Source organism: Sprattus sprattus (assembly GCF_963457725.1).
Source record: "Sprattus sprattus genome assembly, chromosome: 15".
Lineage (NCBI taxonomy): Eukaryota > Metazoa > Chordata > Actinopteri > Clupeiformes > Clupeidae > Sprattus > Sprattus sprattus.
In genome coordinates this window covers 16,132,036-16,151,553 of record NC_137913.1, presented here as the reverse complement: position 1 = coordinate 16,151,553, position 19,518 = coordinate 16,132,036, and the positions used below count along the sequence as shown (strand labels likewise).

Sequence of the window (19,518 nt, the reverse complement as noted above, 5' to 3'; positions counted from 1 at the left end):
AGGTCCTAGAGCCTATTTGTTCTTAACTTGGGAATATTTTAAAAATTATTACAGTTTTAAAACTATTACAGTTTTATTTTCACCCATGTGATAAATATACATTTTATGTATATACAACGTCACAATGTCATTTTTGCTTATTATAGTTAATATGTATGTGTTGACTCCTTTTCTTATTATTCTTTTGGAAATAAATATCTACAGAGAGGAGATGGATATAAGAGTCTGTAGCAGTGTGGCATTTGTTGCTTGTGTACAGAGTACTCTCATACACACCTCTATCCTCTCTCTCTTTCTCTCTCTCTCTCTGCATTTTCAGGTTAATCAATCTGACGCAAATGGTCCCTGTGCATGTCAGAACGTGCAACTACAGCCTTTAATACATAAAGCATGTAAGCACTCCTGCAATGGCATTTTTCTTCTCAAATGGTTTATGCCATAACGGATTTGTGGCTGATATACAATGGGAACGAGTTTAGCCAAAGTAGCAACCACAGTGGGGTGGGGAGGTCATCTCCAACTCACTCTCTCCTCTTGTCAGTTCTCTCCCCTGAAGGACAAGTGACCCGGTGTAACCTCTTGCTCAGAGGAAGGAAATTGCCCCTCATCTGTGGATGGTCAGGGTAGTATTTGTGAGGAGAGGTAATCGAAAGTGTCTACTCTGATGAGGATCTTACTGACTGGGTCAAAGGATATTTGACTGGAAGGTAGTTTGTGGCATGCTTTGCCAAAAGGTTAATCAGGTTCCTAATTATTGGTGCTGTGCCCAGTGCACAGTTGCGCCATTTGTCATAGGTGGGGGTTGTACATCGTAGATGGAACTTCACTGACACTCATCCATGCACACACACAAACACAAACACACTCAGACACAAACACGCGCACACACACACACACACACACACACACACACACACACACACACACACACAACACACACACACACACACACACACACACACACACACACACACACACAGTGAGGATATCATCTGTTCTGGACCAAGGGAAGTTCCTCCCCAATCGGTTACAGAGTTTCAGATCATGTTGTGTAGATTTCTGAAGTGAGGTGTGCTTTAGAGAAAACGCTTCTAGCCATGACCCTGAAGTCAAAGGCTGATTGAGGTTGTCAGCATAAGGCCCCCATCATTAATCTATAAAAACAGCACAGGGGATAGAAGAAAGGGGTGAAGTGTTTTCATGTGAGCATACAAGAAAAAGAAAAAGAGAGAGAGAAAGGGAGGGAGGGAGGGAGGGAGAGGAAGGCGGGTAAGGGGAAGGGTGAGGAGAGAAAGAGAGAGGGAGGGAGGGAGAAAAAGGGAGGGAGAGAGAGGGAGGAAAAGGGAGGGAGACGGGGAAGGGGATGGGTGAGGAGAGAAAGAGAGAGGGACCTGGTGGGAACGCGTTATTACCACCCCCTTTTCCCCAGCAGGGCCCCTCTAATGGGAAAATGGGGCGCTTTGACTCCTGTGAGATGGGATTTGTCGGCTCTTGTGCTGAACTTGGGCCCAGTGGGTAGCACAAAGCTTGTTAAGTCTGGACAAGCATTACAGGAGAAGGGAGGTGTGGTATACACACAGAGTTATGTTTGCTGGGGGTTGGGGTAGAGGGGGAGAGGGAGTCCATGGCTCCCCGGCAACAGTGGACAAACTTTTGGGGACTAATCTAGACCTTGTCCTCATGTGTGCGCAGGCTCCTGCATTGTGTGTGACATTTGGTGTTGTTCTTTTAAGCATGATGGCAGTGCATTCACTATTCATTAGCGTGAGAATTGAAGTGTGAAATACAAAAACTAATGACAGGGATGAACCGTCCTTTACGTAAAGCTCCTGGAAGGAGGAGTGTGAGGGAAGAGAGAAACTCTATCCATTCCTCAGGGCTTTTCATGCCTTTGGGCTGGGGAAAAGAGACACCCTCGCTTCGTGTCTGTTTGCAGCTCGAGGGAATCAGCTGTGTCTCTCATAGAGGAACACAGTACTCAATATGGGTGCTGGCTTTGCTAAAGTACACATATTTATCCATTACTGCTAAGGAGACAAAAACATTTATTTCAGTCATAAATTTGTTTTTGAGTAAACAATGGCATAACTTTGTAAAAATGTATACAATTTATATTCACAGAATCACATGCTATCATGTCTGGCTGCAGCACAGCTTCTAGTTCTACTAAATTGATTTATTTAAACAAATCTTACTGTAACTGTGATATTTCAATATTTTTGGAAGAATGGAAAACCAAGAAATAGCAGAATTTCATACAAAGGAAGCTAAGAAATGTCTAGCTTCTTAGAACCAATTCCAAAGGGTTTTTTTGTTACTTGATTTTAGTTGCATGACGGGGAGTGCTTGGGAACCACATATTTCAGTTTTGTGTGTTTTCCTTGGCGCACTGAATGATGGAGTGGATCCATGCAGTGTGAGGATCACTTACTGCCTGAATGCACCCAGCCAGCTGGGAAAAGCATCAAGAGGGCATGTCTTAAAGGGCCGATGCCAACCTGGCATCAAGTGACCAGGTTGCCCCAAACTAAATCACACACCATGGTGCCCAGCACATTGTCATTGTGCAAACGCTCTGAATCACTGAGCAGCTCTTGATCAGTCTGAAATGTAATTGTCTAATCAAAGATCAGCAAGAGGAGAGTAGGTTACACTAGCGGCCACCGTGTCAAGGTTGAGGTGTGTGTGTGTGTGTGTGTGCGTTAGTGTGTGTGTGTGCGTGATTGATAGACGGGTTTCAGTGGATTGTGTTTCTATATCTTTGTGTTACACCTACTTGCAGTACTAGCCGCCCAGGTAAGTCCTGAATAAGATCTTTCCACGCAACCCCCCTCCCCCGCTCTGACCACCCCATGAATGATTGAGTACCCAGCTCTCGAGCACCGAGAATGAGTTACTCCACCGGAGGACCGGCTCCACAGGTGGACTGCACAGGTGCCATACAGGTAAACGGAACTGCCTCTTATGGTGGTGGGAGCTGAACAGAGTAGCAAAGACCCACTGAAGTGACACTCAGGAGTTAAAACGAGGCGTTTATCTTCACGGGACCCTAAATGAATGAGCAACCTTCTGGAGAGATTTCAGCGATGTGACTCTGAGTAGGATACCTGTCTGAGAAAAGCTGAATCTACTGCCTTTCCCGGATTCCTTCAATTTACCTCAGATTCTTGCTGAAGGATCAGCAAGATGCAGGTATGGTGCTGGCACGTGTGCGCACTTCATGTTCATGCTCAAACAAATGCAACCGACAATCTTATGCTCCTTGCCATGATTTTCTTATAGTGTGTATCTGATTCTTGAGACATCAACTTATGGACAATTAATACCGAATGGTGTGTCTAAAAACAAAGAAGTTCACACCTCAGTAGCATTTCTAATTTTGGTTCAAATATTCTATAAATAGGCTTGACTTTCACTTTTGTTCACTTTTGTCTGCACAACCACAGCGGATGATCAACATTTAACACTTTTCACTTCGGCCCATGCTTTGTAGGTGATGACCTGTTCAGGTGTTGTTTATTATAATATCCATTCACACTGTAAAGTCATGATGAGAATTGTGTCACTCTGGATGGCTGTGTCCCTGTGACCCATTTTCCCCCTGTACCTCTACCGTGTGTGTTTAAGAGCGGGTGTAAGTGGATCCTACAGGTTATGTGGAGAGATTGCCACTTGGGTCTCAATGGCACAGAGACAGACTCACTTCTCCTAGATGAGACAGATATGTTTCCCCCCTCGCTCCGGCTTAGGCGCTCGTGGTTTAGGCTTAGCTCCAGCTTCTATTGCTTCTCTCTCTCTCGTCTCTCTCTCTCTCTCTCTCTCTCTCTCTATCTCTCTCTCTCCTTCTCTCTCTTTGTCTCTCTCTCACACTCTCTCCCACTACCCCCCCCCCCCCCCCCCCCCCCCCCCCCCCCCTGCTCACTTTATCTCTGTCTGACTTCTTTCTTGGATGAGGTCATACTAACTCAGGTGGCACCCTAGCCCGCTCTAAAGGACCATCTCTTAATTAAAAAGCAATAAGGTGCAACACTGAGAAGGTGCGCTAATTTACTTGATTTGGCCGAGGGGGTGGGGGGGACTGGGTCCGTGACAACATGTGCTGCTCATTTTAGGTCCTAAATCATCTGAAGTGGCACCCCAGGTAAATTTAAACAGAAGAAGTCTTAACAACATATGGGATTATTATTAGAGTTAAATCCGACTCTTAACTCAAATGACCAGAGGGATGATTTGCAGATACATTTAGATACTCAAACAAAGTTATCAGTGTGTCAAAAGTTTTTTAATTTGATCTGCTTTAAAGAAATGAAATAACCTAAAAAATATGCCCTCTGTCATGAAACTTAAAATGCCAAAGACTCTTCACTCGGCTGCAGTCGTGGATTGAAACTCCGTGACGGATTGTGTAATTCATGGGGCAGTGTGAGCGAGAGAGCGACGGGGCTGATGAAAGTCTTCTGCCACTCTCGTGTGACCGGCCCTGTAAACACACTCTCCCTCTCTTTGAACACTTTGGGGACGAGCACAATAGGCTTTGCCTGCCTTCATGATGTCTGCGCTGAATCTTCAGTTGTGCCACTGGGAGCCGGTGCCCTCCCCTGTCAGTGTGTACATTGTTCCAGACACATCGCCTTGAATGAGGCCTGTTCCCATCCCCGGAGGAGCAAGAGCTTGTAGGTGGGCGGGGGGGAGGGATGGGGGAGGGGGTGGGGGGGTGGCAGTGGGGGTTACGCTGCTTTTTAAGAAGCCTCTCACCACCATCACATACTGAGATTGGTTCTGACATCTGAAATGGGGCACTCTCAATGATATTGTTCACCTGCCTCTGTGGGTTAAAGTGTAGGGGGGAGACAGAGGGATGGAGGGAGAGGGGCGGGTGGGAAGGAGGGAGAGGACAGGGGGTCAGTTGAGGGAGGGGAGGGTGTGCTGCTGTGGGTTGATGGAGGCATTATGTAAGGTAGAAGGGATGAGATTTTTTTTTAGCCGCTGACAGGTGTAAGAAAGTCTCTCTCCTCCCTCTCTCTCTCTCTCTCTTTCTTTTTTTCTTTCTTTCCCTTCCCTCTCTCTCTCTCTCCTCTGCTTGCCGTCCTCCTCCATCACCGCGCTGAGCTGCATGGGGAGAGCGTGTAAGAAAGCCCAGATCACCGCCCAACACTGCCGAAGAACAAGTCTCTATTGTCTGGCTGCAGGGCACACTAAATGAGTGTCACTGTGAGCAGTGGGGCATGGACCGTTACAGCACTATTTAGTCTGCGCTGTTGTCTCAAGAAGGCCCCAGATCTTCTCAGATGAGACAAATGCAACCCCCCCCCTCTCTCTCTTCTCCCTCCCCAATCCTTTACCCCCCCCTTTAGCACTCACCCCGACCCCCTTCCAATCCAACCATGGTCAACCCCCTTCAGTCCAAATAGGCCAAATCTCCTCCATTGTGTTTAGACCGGCCAGTGTGAAATTCACTGTGACGTTAAATGTTTTGCAATGAATAATTACTGAAAGCATATGCAGAGAGAATATATGTAATGGAATGTAGACTGCATTTTAAAAGCACCCCTTTTTGTTCCTTTTCTTTGGAATTTACAGGACAAAAAAAAGAAAAACTTTTTTTTTTAGGACTAATGAGGGTTATAGGGGGAGGAGGGAGGGAAGAGGTGGAGAACTTTGGAGCTTGAGTCAATTAGATTCAATGGATTATCTCTGGAGTTTTTTTTTACATTTCAAGTTCATAATAAATTAGTTTCTGCCCTTCAAAGAAACACAAAGAAGATACAAATTCAAGAACTAGAAAAAAAAGACTTTCACACGACCAGATAGAACCAGTTTTGCCAAAATATTTCACAGTCGGCTGTACTTGAAATGTACAACAGGTTTTTTTTGTCTGTCGATGTATCGAGCACCGCACACAGAGCTCCCAGTTGCTCCATGAAGCACAAGCATTGAAAAGTGGCTTGTTCCCACCAGAACCCTCCATACTATCGTTGGAGAAACCTTTCTCCGCAGAAAGAGCAAGTTAAAAGCAGAAACAACAGTGCTAAAATTTCATTTTATTTTTATTCAATTTGTATTTCATTGGATCCAAAAGTGACTGCATCCACAGATGGCTACTAGACCTGAATGTTGTCATGAATTAAACATTTACGGGTTTGTAAAGAAGAATCGTAAGCCTGTACCTGTCATTGAAAGAATACTCACTTGCATGCACTTGCTCAACAGCACTTTAAGCTCTGCGCTAAAAGTGGAAATACAGACAGCTTGCACAATTACTTAAGACTGTGGTTTGCCCCCATTAAGCTGAGATATATAACCACCTGTGTTTAACGCGAAGTGAGTGGAATGATATTTGATATGCTTACTAGGGCATATCACCAGTCACAAGTGGCTATTATTTAAACAAGCTCTTGGGAGCCGCTGAGTGTCAATCAAAAACATGAGGAGAGCATGCTCATTTAGGATGATATCCCCTTACAGGCCTGGTGTGAACAGAGAAAGCATGAACGATAATCCAGCACTTCTGTTCAACAGCAACAGGAGATTATGCCGCTGATTTGGTTTATCTTTGCTTAAATTTGCAAACTACCTAAGGGGATACATAGAGCAAAATCATTAGAATTGAAAGAGGAATATACTATTGCTAAATGGCGAAATGAAATGTAAATTGCGCTGATATAGGAGACTGAATGGAAATTCTGTGGCATTTTGATTTATTTATAAGGAGTTGACAGGTTTTAACCACCTTAACACAGAACATGGTCAAACATGGAGTTTCCACCTTTCACTTTGTAAAATGTAGCCATAACAAGAACAGATATGTTCCGTGAATACTTTAGAACCTTGTAATGAGCAGAGCTGGCCAAAATAGGATGCACATGCATAAGAAAAAAAAACTTGCACATTTTACTGGAATTAAATTTAGATCTTGTTTGTTGTTTTTGATTCAATTTCTGGTAGTGTTAAAGTGTTAAACAAGTGTTAAAGCTAAAAATATTGCTCTTTACCTATGATTGACCTCAGAACCGAAAGTTGGATCTGGAAGGAGCTTTGATAGCTCGAGACCGGGTTGGAATACAGGACTTTGTGCTGTTGGATGCTTACACCAGTGAGACAGCTTTCCTGGACAACCTGAAGAAAAGGTTCTCTGGAGATCTGATTTATGTGAGTCATTGTAGCTGGATTCACTTATTTGACCTGTATTTAAAATAAACTAACCTGCTACTTGTGAACTGCCACCATAGTTCCATTAAGAAACCATAGTGTCTTGTATCTACTATACATTTCTGTACTTGCTTGCAAATCGTTAGAGACATGTCTTGGTGAAAAACATTACCTCATAGTTTATGAATGACCCTTCATCAGTTCTTACAGAGGAAGAATTATAAACAATAGCTATATTTACATTATACTACTGTTCTTTATCAGCAAAAGCATATAATATTCTTTGATACCCTAAGAACTTCATAGGCAGCTGTGCCATGGTATGTCTTCAGAGACCATCATAAAAGCATGGGGATGCAAACTGGACCAAATGCTTGAGACTGAATCTATCTTTCCCCTGCAGACTTACATAGGGACCCTGCTGGTATCGGTGAACCCCTATAAAGAGCTGGACATCTACAGCAGAAAGCAGATGGACCTCTACATGGGTGTCAACTTCTTTGAGTTACCTCCTCACATGTTAGTATCGATTTTGACTTGGATGCTTTCATCTCCATACATCTTAGTAAGATGAATTTAATTATATTTAATACATTTTCCTAAGATTACTAAGAATTATAATTATGATACCTGTCCGTTATTTCTATGTGTGAAAGAAGTCAGAATAGTCCACTAATCCAAAAAAGGGGGGCCTAGAGATAGGTGATGTTGTATGTAAAGAGTGTCTATTAAATAGCCAATAAAGATGTGGTGTCAAAATAAAAATTGGGACCAGTAATTCTATAGGGTGCAAACTGAGGTAAATGCTTATGTAAGGTTATGTCAAGATCTGAAGCTGATGTCAATAGCAGGACAGAACAGGAACATTTTCTCATTTAACCATTAACAAACCAATAAATATAAGACTGACAGAGATAGAGAAGCCAGATTGCTGCCCAACACACAATGAAACAACTGCTGCTCTGTTTTCAAATGTGTAATTATAATCTGATCGGATTATGGAAAGAGTTATCTGACAATGTTCTATTGAAGGTTTCAGTTTCAACTTTGGTTCTTTGGCCATGACATCAACTGGGCACCGCAGAATAGGACTAGAATTAACATGACAAATGTGTGTGTGTGTGTGTGTGTGTGTGTGTGTGTGTTTGTGTGTGTGTGTGTGTGTGTGTGTGTGGGTGGGTGGGTGTGTGTGTGTGTGTGTGTGTGTGTGTGTGTGTGTGTGTGTGTGTGTGTGTGTGTGTGTGTGTGTGTGTGTGTGTGTGTGTGTGTGTGTGTGCATGTGTGTGTGTGTGTTGCTTTTTTGTATAGACGTTTGTATTCATGTGCATGTGTGAAATTTAGTAATCTTCTGCTTGTCTGTTTCATCTGTTCTACCGCATTCCTAACTTCCATTAAAATCTCAGCTCTCTGTGGTCCACAGTTATGCGCTGGCCGACAACGCCTACCACACCATGCTCTCTGAGGCCAACAACCACTTCATCCTCATCTCAGGTGAGAGCGGCGCGGGCAAGACGGAGGCCTCCAAGAAGATTCTGCAGTACTATGCAGTCAGCTGCCCCAGCTCAGCCATCTTGGACACAGTCAGGGACAGGATGCTCATGTCCAACCCTGTGCTGGAGGTCTGTGGGTCTGTGGGTCTGTTAGTGCCTAACTAACATGCATGTAGATCAATTTTGCTCAATTCTCTCTGTCTGTCTCTCTCTCTTTGTCACTCTCTCTCTCACACACACACACACACCCACACACCACACACACACACACACACACACACACACACACACACACACACACACACACACACACACACACACACACACACACACACACACACACACACACACACACACACACACACACACACACACACACACACACACACACACACTCAATTACACAGGCAATTACAAACCAGCAAAGATACACCATATGTTCCCCCTTGAACTGTTTTCAGAGACAGATTGCTCAGTCCAGTCTTCCAGTCTTCTCATCGGATGTTTTGTCTTACATCTTATATCACCATCACAGGCTTTTGGAAATGCCAAAACCCTAAAGAATGACAACTCCAGTCGCTTTGGGAAGTACATGGATATCCAGTTTGACCCCCAGGTAGGGTAGATAAAAAAAAACCTTCTGTTTAAGATTAGCTGAAGATTTACCCCTCTTCAGGCTCATGCCCGATTTGTTGCGATTGTGGGGTTGATGATGGGCCTCTCCTCACGTAGGGTGATGCAGTTGGAGGTCACATCCTCAGCTACCTCCTGGAGAAGTCCAGGGTGGTGCATCAGAACCACGGGGAGAGAAACTTCCATGTTTTCTACCAGCTGATTGAGGGTGGAGAAGAGGACTTACTGCGCCAGCTGGGTTTGGACAAAAACTGCCAACATTACAAGTATCTGGCGCAGGTGTGAGAGTGTGCGGTAAACCCCAGAGGACTGTACTGTGTTGGTAACATGAAGTGAAAATTGCCCTTTTTTTGTCCATAAATGAACACCGCTGCCTTTGATTCGTAGGGTGAATACACCACTGTAGGCGCCATCAATGACAAGAACGACTGGAAGACGATGAGGAACGCCCTCTCTGTCATTGACTTTGACAAGGCTGACATTGAAGTAAGGACGCACAGTTAGTAAGACATTTCTGATTGCACATGGCTCTTCTGTGCTACTTCTGGAGGCACGCTAACAACAACTAGTCTGTAACCAGTGAGTAGGTTATAGATAGTGAAAATTCACGCTAAAGTTATCTCAGGACTCCGGAGCTGTAGATCAGTATATTTATTACAAACAACAATTGCAATCTGGCTCACTCACAACACAAGGATGAAAGTTTAGCAATATCACAAACATTGCCCAGGGTTTATATACTTAAGATTTATCTAACTCTGACGCCATGAATGTTTCTAAAGTCAGTAAGAATAGCCATGCTCGACTAAAGGTCCCTTTGTGTCATCCCCACTGCGCTTTCTAAAATGCAAGGATGTCAGTTTTAAAAAGGGTTGAACACAGTTCGACCCTTCTTATCAGCTTTGAGCTCACCCAAACATAGACAAGAGGTTTCCTCACTTACGGATATAGGTCTTACACATATGACAGTGGCGTCAGCACCTTATAATCAAAGTTACACACACACAGAAACACAGAAAAGCCATGTTCCTGGTTACATAAGCACATGATTCATACAAGGTAATTATTAATACAAGGCACTTGATTATTATATTCTTAAGTCATTAACAGTGTATATCTATCAGATATAGTAGGCTATAGGTTTTTATTGCAGTCTTGATAGGGTAATTTCTTAATTTCTGAAAGTGAAAGGCTGTCAGAAAGCCATCATAAACTGCGGACTTTATATGATATATCATGAAATTCTCTTTGCGTGCTTCCTGTCACCTCTGTCCATCTCCCTCAGCACCTATTTGGGATCATTGCCAGTGTTCTTCACCTTGGCAATGTCCACTTTGAAGGAGACAGCAAAGGTTCTGCCACCTTGCTAGGGCATGCAGAGCTGCGCTGGGTGTCAAAGGTGATTTTATTATCTACTTTCTATTTCTATTTATATTGGATTATATTATTTATATAATAAGTTGGAGTTGTTTTTATGGTTTAAATGAACTAACCCTGCCCCCCAACCCCCACCCCACCCCCTGTAGCTGCTTAGTGTTAATGTTCAGGTTCTACAGGAGGCCCTGACTTTCAGGAAGATTGAAGCCAAAACTGATGAGGTAAATCTTACCTGGGTGACATGCCACATGCCCTTTCTCCCTCATTTTCCTCTGAATCCCTCACTTCATGCACATGCCTTACATACATACATATACTGTACATATACATATGCAAACACATACATTTACATTTACATATACATATACATATACATATACATATACATATACATATACATATACATATACATATACATATACATATACAGTGGGGAAAATAAGTATTTGAACCCCTGCCGACTTCGCAAGTTTGACCACTTGCAAAGAAATGTGTGATCTAGAATTGAAATGGTAGGTGTATTTTAACAGTGAGAAACAGAATATCAACAAAAAAATCCAGAAAACTGCATTTTATAAGATTTATGACTTTATTTGCATTTGATGCAAAAAATAAGTATTTGAACCCCCAAGCAAACAGCAATAATTCTGGCTCCCAATGGCCAGTTATGTGCCCAAAAAGCACACAGATTAGTCCTCATTAGGTCTAACAAGGTATACCTGATCTCAACTGGTGACCTGTATAAAAGAAACCTGTCCAAAGAATCTTACTTCACACCTTCAACCTCACCACCATGGGCAAGACCAAAGAGCTGTCCAAGGACGTCAGAGATAAGATTGTAGACCTGCACAAGGCTGGAATGGGCTACAAAACCACCGGCAAGCAGCTTGGTGAGAAGCAGATAACTATTGGTGCGATTATTCATAAATGGAAGCAACACCAAACAACTGTCACCCACTCTAGGTCTGGGGCTCCATGCAAGATATCCCCTCGTGCGGAATCAGTGATCATTCGAAAGGTGCAGAATAACCCCAGAACTACACAGGGGGAGCTTGTGAATGATCTCAAGGCAGCTGGGACCGGAGTCACCAAGAAAACCATTGGCAACACACCACGCCGTAATTTTTTGAAGTACTGCAGCACTCGCAAGGTCCCCCTGCTCAAGGAAGCGCATGTACAGGGCCATCTGAAGTTTACCATTGCACACTTGAATGATTCTAGGGAGGATTGGGAGACAGAATGTGGTCAGATGATACCAAAATCAAGCTCTTTGGCATCAACTCGACTTGCCGTGTTTGACAGGGGGGGCAATGCTGAATATGACCCCAAGAGTACATCATACCCACCATCAAGCATGGAGGTGGAAACATTATGCTTTGGGGCTGTTTCTCTGCCAAGGGTACAGGACGACTACACCGCATCAAGGGGACTATGGATGGGGCCATGTAACATGGAATATTGGGCTTGAATCTCATTCCCTCATTCCCTCCCATTGAAAACACAACCTTAAAGATTTGGAGAGGATCTGGAAAGAGGAGTGGACCAAAATTCCTCCTGAGATGTTTGTAAACCTGGTGACCAACTACAAGAAACGTCTGACGTCTGTGTTTGCCAATAAGGGTTATTCCACCAAGTACTAAGTCATTTTTGTCGGTCAGTTTTGGGGGTTCAAATACTTATTTTTTGCATCAAATGCAAATAAAGTCACAAATGTTATAAAATGCATTTTTCTGGATTTTTTTGTTGATATTCTGTTTCTCACTGTTAATATACACCTACCATTACAATTATAGATCACACATTTCTTTGCAAGTGGCCAAACTTGTGAAATCGCAAGGGGTTCAAATACTTATTTTCCCCACTGTACATATACATATACATATACATATACATATACACATGCCTTACATACATATACTGTACATATAAATATGCATACATATACATTTACATTTACATTTACATATACATATACATATACATATGCATATACATATACATATGCATATACACATATACATATACATATACATATACATATACATATACATATACATATACATATACATATGCATACATATACATAAAGGTATAAAGGTTAGAATGCAGGGCCGTACAGGTGATGCATGTAATAGGCGGAATAGGTTGGAATACAGGGCTTTCAGGATGTTTGGTGGGTTCGTAGACTCCTCTCTTCAGGTTCATTTGAGGCTTTAATGAATAGCCATACAAGATGGCGGCAGGGACTCCTCTCAGTGCAAGTGGATCTGGGAGAACTTGAAAATTCATGGACGGCACACCCAGGATCTGTGTATCTGTGTCATTTTATTCAATTTTAAAGTTGAATTGTAATCCTTCAGACAGATGGTTACTGCCTGCTGATACTACTAATACTAATTATATTGAGGGGTCATCTGTTATTTCCTTCTGTGCTGACCTGCAGGTGTTAAGTCCCTTCACTGTAGACCATGCCATCTACGCCAGGGATGCCTTGGCCAAGGCCATTTATGGACGCACATTCAACTGGTTGGTGAACCGGATCAACCAGTCTCTGGAGAATCAGGTTTGGAGGCCTCATTCTGTCTTTGAATCTTATTTTACATGTCATACTATGCTCATGTATAGCAAATATCAATATCATTCAATCATTACATATATTAATGAATTAGAGAACATCTTCATAAGTAGGGTAGCTTTGGAAAATGTTAACTGTTACATTTCTGAACCTCAGGATTCCAGCAGGAAGACAGTGATTGGACTGCTAGATATCTATGGTTTTGAAGTATTCCATGTCAACAGGTACATCCTAGCCACTTCCCTTTTACCTGCATGGTTTTGAACATTAGGTCAGCATCAAAAACAGCTAACAGTGTGTGTGTGTGTGTGTGTGTGTGTGTGTGTGTGTGTGTGTGTGTGTGTGTGTGTGTGTGTGTGTGTGTGTGTGTGTGTGTAGTTTTGAACAGTTCTGTATAAACTACTGCAATGAGAAGCTCCAGCAGCTGTTTATCCAGCTGACGCTGAAAGCAGAGCAAGAGGAGTATGAGGCCGAGGGCATTGGGGTAAGGAGCCTACAAATACTTGTTCACTGACCGTTCACTTGGATTTCTATATGTGCAAATTGATGATGACCCTACCTAAAATATAGAACAGCAGGGAGAAAAGCGATTGAAAACTATTTAAAATACCTCTATAGGCTTCTATATCTATGTTACAGACAGTTCATGAACAAACATGGTTCACAAACATGTAATCATCTTTCATTATATAAATTAAGGGTTAAATATTAACAACTTGATTTAAGGCATAGGAAGCCATTCACTCCATATCTATGAATGTATGCTATTTGTTGAGTGAGTCTTCTTCTTTATTTTCTCATTTCCTTCAGTGGGAACCAGTGCAGTTCTTCAATAATAAAATCATCTGTGATCTGGTGGAAGAGAAATACAGAGGCATCATAGCCGTGCTGGTGAGATCCTTAAGAAGCACTGAGGCACGGGGTCTTAGGGGCTCAATGTAAACTCCAGGGACAAGTCTGTCACATAAAAGATGCAGTGCACGATTCGGTTTCAGTTGCGCGAAAGGTTGATGATATTTGAGCTCAATAGCCAATCAAATTACACCCCTTCCTTCTAAGCTACTGAAGCACTGTGTTGATTGGCTGGGATTGTGTATGGCTCAGCCCGAGCCACTTGACAGAGAACAAACACCAGAGTTTTTTTTTATCATGAACTCTGAACAGATAACTAGAGGACTGTGAGGAGAATGAGCTGAGTTTGACAAAAAATGCATGAAATTAGAATCAGGGACTGTACCTTTAAGCAATTACAGCCTCTTCACTAGAGGCACACTCATTCAATTCACCTGTGTAATTAGCACACCTACAGGATTTTCCCAATTACATGGAAATGTCAACAGCAGGAACACTGAATGGAATGAATAGAAGTAGGAACAATTAAATGCTTTCCACACCTCAAGGGAAACAGACATCTGGATAATGGACCTTTAACCAATCAGCTCTTCTCCCTCCCCCAGGACGAGGAGTGCCTCAGGCCAGGGGATGCCACTGACCTAACTTTTCTGGGGAAGCTGGAGGAGAAGATGGGTCATCACCCTCACTTTGTCACGTGAGTCATTCCTCTGTGCTGCACCTCACATTCTCGAACACTCTTCTCACAGTCTACCCCACATTTTTTTTAACCTGTTCTCATGATGCATCGGCGAAACAGGCCATGCTTGATCATGTTGCGAGACACAGTTTTGAACAGATCTATATCTTTCTATATATTTTATAAAATAAAGTAAAGAAATAGAAATACCTTTGTTTGTGAAACATACACTCAGAAATGTGCTACACATTTGAGTTATACTTCGCGTAGGACGCTCTCTAGATCAGTGGTTCTTAACCTGGGTTCGATCGAACCCCAGGGGTTCGTTGAGCCACTCTCAGGGGTTCGGCAGGGGTCAAGACACACACAGTATAGCCCGGTTCACACTAGCAATGTCGGGCCGTTTTTATACATACCTACGTTTTGAAGAAATCATATTTTATTTTTCAAATTACGAAGGGTTCGGCGAATGCACTGATGAAGCTTGCAGGGTTCAGTACCTCCAAAAAGGTTAAGAACCACTGCTCTAGATACACCCGGTAAAGTGTGTCTTACTCAAACTCACCTTTCTCTGATCTATTTACTATTTAATTTATATATACCACAATATATACTTTTTTCTACTGCCTATAGGCATATGCTGGCAGACAAGAGTACGCGGAGAACCCTGGAACGGGGTGATTTCCGTCTCCTGCACTACGCTGGGGAGGTCACCTACTGCGTTGTGGGTAAGATCTCTCTCAAGCCTTTCCATCTGCCCGAGTTGAATTGCCTCTCTGAAAGTGATCTTCAGAAAGAGGTTGGTCCTCACCTTGAACCCTTGTGTTGTGGTTTATTCCAGGATTCATAGACAAAAACAATGACCTTTTGTACAGGAACATTAAAGAGGTAGGTGCATGGTGAGTTTAATGGGAGGGATTAAGGTGGAAATGTGGTGGGAGAAAGGAAGATGACTTGTTTCAAGGTCTTCCTTAATTATTAACCCGGGAGAAGAATTAGTGTGAATAATACAACAGACAGCCAATAGCGGTAAACTGGGCAGTCTGGTCTTAAGTATCCAGTTTGATTGGAGTGCGTGTGTGTGCCATGTTTGTGTGTGTGTGTGTGCTTGTGTGTGTGCCATGTGTGTTTGTGTGTGTGCTGTATCCTTAGTGTGTATATGTGTGCTTTAATGCATGTCTGTATGTGTTGCGGATATAAACATATACATATGGCATACAGGTAAATGTTACAATGCAGGGCCTTCAGTACAGGTGATGCATGGAATAGGTGGAATAGGTTGGAATAGATGGGCTTTCAGGACGTTTGGTGGGTTTGTAGACTCCTCTCTTCAGGTTCATTTGAGGCTTTAATGAATAGCCATACAAGATGGCGGAAGGGACTCCTCTCAGTGCAAGTGGATATGGGGGAACTTGAATGTTCCTGGATGGTAGACCCAGGATCTGTAATCTTAATTTGTGTGTGTGTGTGTGCTGTGTCCTTAGTGTGTATATGTGCGCTTTAATGCATGTCTGTATGTGCTGCGTTTGTGCCCGTACAGGTGATGCATCATTCAAAGAATTCCATAGTCAGACAGTGTTTCCAGTCTACAGAGTCAGAGAGCAGAAGAAGGCCTGAGACGGTGAGACTCCATGACCACAGTTTCACTTCATTTTTGTGCTGTCCCTTCCTCCACAGCTTCACTGAGTTCCTAGCTTACAGCCTCTATAGTTCCTTGGCCGACCTCTCAAAGTTGATTTTCAGAAAATCCACAAACGGTCTTTCTTTGTAAATCATCCATGGCAAACTGAGTTACTAAAGTATGATGAAATAGCTTGTTCGTGTGTGTCTTAATGGGTGTGGAGCTTGTATGAGGACATAACTCTTCCTTATGTCGTTCCAGAGTGCATTCATTCTCAGAAAGTTTCACGTGAAGATGAACCTTCAATTCTGACTCCGTTTTGTTTGTGACCAGGTTGCAACTCAGTTTAAGAACAGTCTGCTGAAACTGACAGAGATTCTAATGTCCAAAGAGGCCTGGTATGTGCGCTGCCTCAAGTCAAATGACTCCAAAACGCCAGGTGATATTCCTCTCCTCAGCACCTCTCTCACCTGGGCTGGGTTCTTTTTTCCGGTTGGAATTAGCTGTGCCCAAAATAGCAGCATGGCCTTTCATGTCCTTAAGCCAACAGATGGATCACGATGCTAATAACACCAAAGTAGTCGTTTCAGTTTCCACTGGTACAAGAACAGATGAAATGCCTGCCTACACCTAGAACATTGGACATAATTGGAATTAATCTTGTTACCCTCTGTTAAATTGGCCTTCCAGATAAAGTCTAAAACAATAACTTTAAAACATGTAAAATGTCTTGGTTTTTGACCCTCCTTTTAGTGTCAAAGCTACAACAAAATATGGTTTCAGATCATGGAAGCCTTTTTAGTGTAGTGCACAAAAACAAAAAAAATGATTTAGCCTTGCTTGCTGTGTGTGTGGACTTCCAGGACATTTTGACGACATGCTGGTGAGGCATCAGGTGAAATACTTGGGACTAATGGAGCATCTCCGGGTTAGAAGAGCTGGGTTCGCATACAGGCGCAGATTTGAAGTGTTCCTGCAAAGGTGAAGGCACTCTCAAGGCTGAAAAAAAAAATCAATGTTCAGAAACTAATCTTGAACTGATGTAGTAATAGTAACCATCAAGCACAGCTGGGTTTGCATACTGAGATATAAGGGGGTTCCAGTCAAGATAAAAGCACTTCGGCTGAAGCAACTTAAACTCTGGCACTTATACTGAATAGTGTTCAAAAACTTATATTGAACTGAGGTAGTTATTATGGTTAACATGAACAGCTGAGAAATGTGTGACGTCCATCCACAGGTACAAACCCCTTTGCCCAGCCACATGGCCCCACTGGAGGGGACCGGCCGCGGAGGGCGTGGAGAGACTGGCTCGGCATCTGGGATACAAACCCGATGAGTACAAGATGGGCAGGTGAGCAGTTCTTTTTCAGGCTTGCAGTGAAATAACATATTTATTCCCAATGGACAGCTTGCACACACACACACACACACACACACACACACACACACACACACACACACACACACATGATTTACATGAAACATGTGTTCAGCAGACCTTAGAGATTCTCAAAAAGTAGTATCAGAACTAGGGCAGATTATCAGATTTGATGTAGTTTGATGTAGGATCAGGTATATTTGCATGCATGGAAAGTTGTATACAATTGTCTCTAGCTGTTTATCCAAATCGTCACCAGGGTCATCCAAGCACTCATCCGTTCACATCCTTCCACATCCTCTCCTTTCCAAGACTATCTGGATGACCTATGTTGGGCTAAAGCGAATCATTTTCCTCATTTTAACAATATTCATAAGAGGTTATAATTTTCTCCAATCTTTTTCATGTTTTTAACAGAACAAAGATATTCATTCGCCATCCTAGAACATTATTTGCCACAGAGGATGCCTATGAGATCTGTAAAAATGAACTAGGTAGGTATTTCTGATTACACAGCCAAACAAAAAAAAAAATGAAAAGATTCAAAGATTGTATGAATTATGCCCATTAATACAATATGTCGACCTTACAGCAACCAAAATCCAGGCGCAATATAAAGGTTACAGGGTGAAGGGGGAGTTCAGGAAACAGAAGGAGGCTGGTAGGTTCAATTGTAATTCTGAATGCTTTACTACTTTATTCACTTTACCTTAAAGCTTTATGTGCTCATTCAATTGTGTCTGTTTTAGCTACAAAGATTGAGAACTGCTGGCGAGGGGCACAAGCCAGGAAAGAGAGGGAGAAAAGAGCCTGGGCTGTCAAAGTTATCAAGAAGTAAGAGACTTTCCATTAATGAACTCCATATAACATGTAGTCTTCCTTGCTTTGGTATTGTGTTCAGGGGGCACCAAAATGACTACTATCAGCCATTGTGTGTGTGTGTGTGTGTATGAGTGTGCGTGTACGTGTACGTGTACATGTACGTGTACGTGTACGTGTACGTGTATGTGTGTTTCAAGATACTTTGTATGTTCATATTTAGTAACTTTACCAGGGCCACATCCTGCAGTATCTCTCTACTTCATTTCATATAATCCACACCACAAGATCAAAACAGGACATAACTACCATGCTGATCAGTAATACATTCACAGTGTAGAAATACAGAATCCAAAGAATCAGAAGGGGTCACACAACCATGCTGCATCCTTTCGTCTCCAAAATAACCACATTTTCATCTTTAGGTTTATTAAAGGCTACATGACAAGAGGCCAGGCAAAGACAACAGATAACTCAGAGTACCTGGCATTTGTGAGGCAGAACTACCTAAACCGCCTGAAAGGGAACCTTCCCCAAACTGTCCTGGACAAAACTACATGGCAAACTCCACCACCTGTCCTTGCAGAGGTATGTACACGCTTCCCTGAATGGATGTAACTTCCAGCTAAGCGCAGTAGGGAAATGTTTATCACATGTTAAACAACACACACACATACACACACACACACACACACACACACACACACACACACACACACACACACACACACACACACACACACACACACACACACACACACAAATATATGTAAACAAAACCTTGCAGTCTAAATCCAGTCCAGTGTTTCCTGAGGTCTTCTCTTCTTCTTCAGACTTCAGAGACACTGCGGACACTGCACTATCGCCTCATGGTCAGGAAGTATGTACGGGGGATTACGCCTCAGAGAAAAGCACAGGTACAGAATCAGAATCAATCAGAAT

The 19,518-nt window shown here is 42.8% G+C and overlaps 1 protein-coding gene across 1 annotated transcript in view; it reads left to right on the top strand.

Annotated features, from left to right (window-relative positions):
- LOC308376306 (unconventional myosin-Ih-like) overlaps positions 1–19,518 on the top strand; it is a gene marked incomplete at both ends in the record, with an annotated part of 29,700 nt that overhangs the window by 8,191 nt on the left and 1,991 nt on the right. The window contains 24 exons of the mRNA XM_080852601.1: positions 7,009–7,149; positions 7,553–7,672; positions 8,553–8,768; positions 9,175–9,255; positions 9,372–9,551; positions 9,660–9,758; positions 10,558–10,671; positions 10,799–10,870; positions 13,093–13,212; positions 13,381–13,448; positions 13,603–13,708; positions 14,035–14,115; positions 14,682–14,773; positions 15,389–15,483; positions 15,597–15,643; positions 16,296–16,376; positions 16,710–16,815; positions 17,240–17,357; positions 17,617–17,730; positions 18,175–18,251; positions 18,350–18,418; positions 18,507–18,591; positions 19,002–19,164; positions 19,410–19,493. Of these exons, the coding sequence (XP_080708727.1) occupies positions 7,009–7,149; positions 7,553–7,672; positions 8,553–8,768; positions 9,175–9,255; positions 9,372–9,551; positions 9,660–9,758; positions 10,558–10,671; positions 10,799–10,870; positions 13,093–13,212; positions 13,381–13,448; positions 13,603–13,708; positions 14,035–14,115; positions 14,682–14,773; positions 15,389–15,483; positions 15,597–15,643; positions 16,296–16,376; positions 16,710–16,815; positions 17,240–17,357; positions 17,617–17,730; positions 18,175–18,251; positions 18,350–18,418; positions 18,507–18,591; positions 19,002–19,164; positions 19,410–19,493 (2,529 nt within the window). The remainder of the gene's footprint in view (positions 1–7,008; positions 7,150–7,552; positions 7,673–8,552; positions 8,769–9,174; positions 9,256–9,371; positions 9,552–9,659; positions 9,759–10,557; positions 10,672–10,798; positions 10,871–13,092; positions 13,213–13,380; positions 13,449–13,602; positions 13,709–14,034; positions 14,116–14,681; positions 14,774–15,388; positions 15,484–15,596; positions 15,644–16,295; positions 16,377–16,709; positions 16,816–17,239; positions 17,358–17,616; positions 17,731–18,174; positions 18,252–18,349; positions 18,419–18,506; positions 18,592–19,001; positions 19,165–19,409; positions 19,494–19,518) is intronic.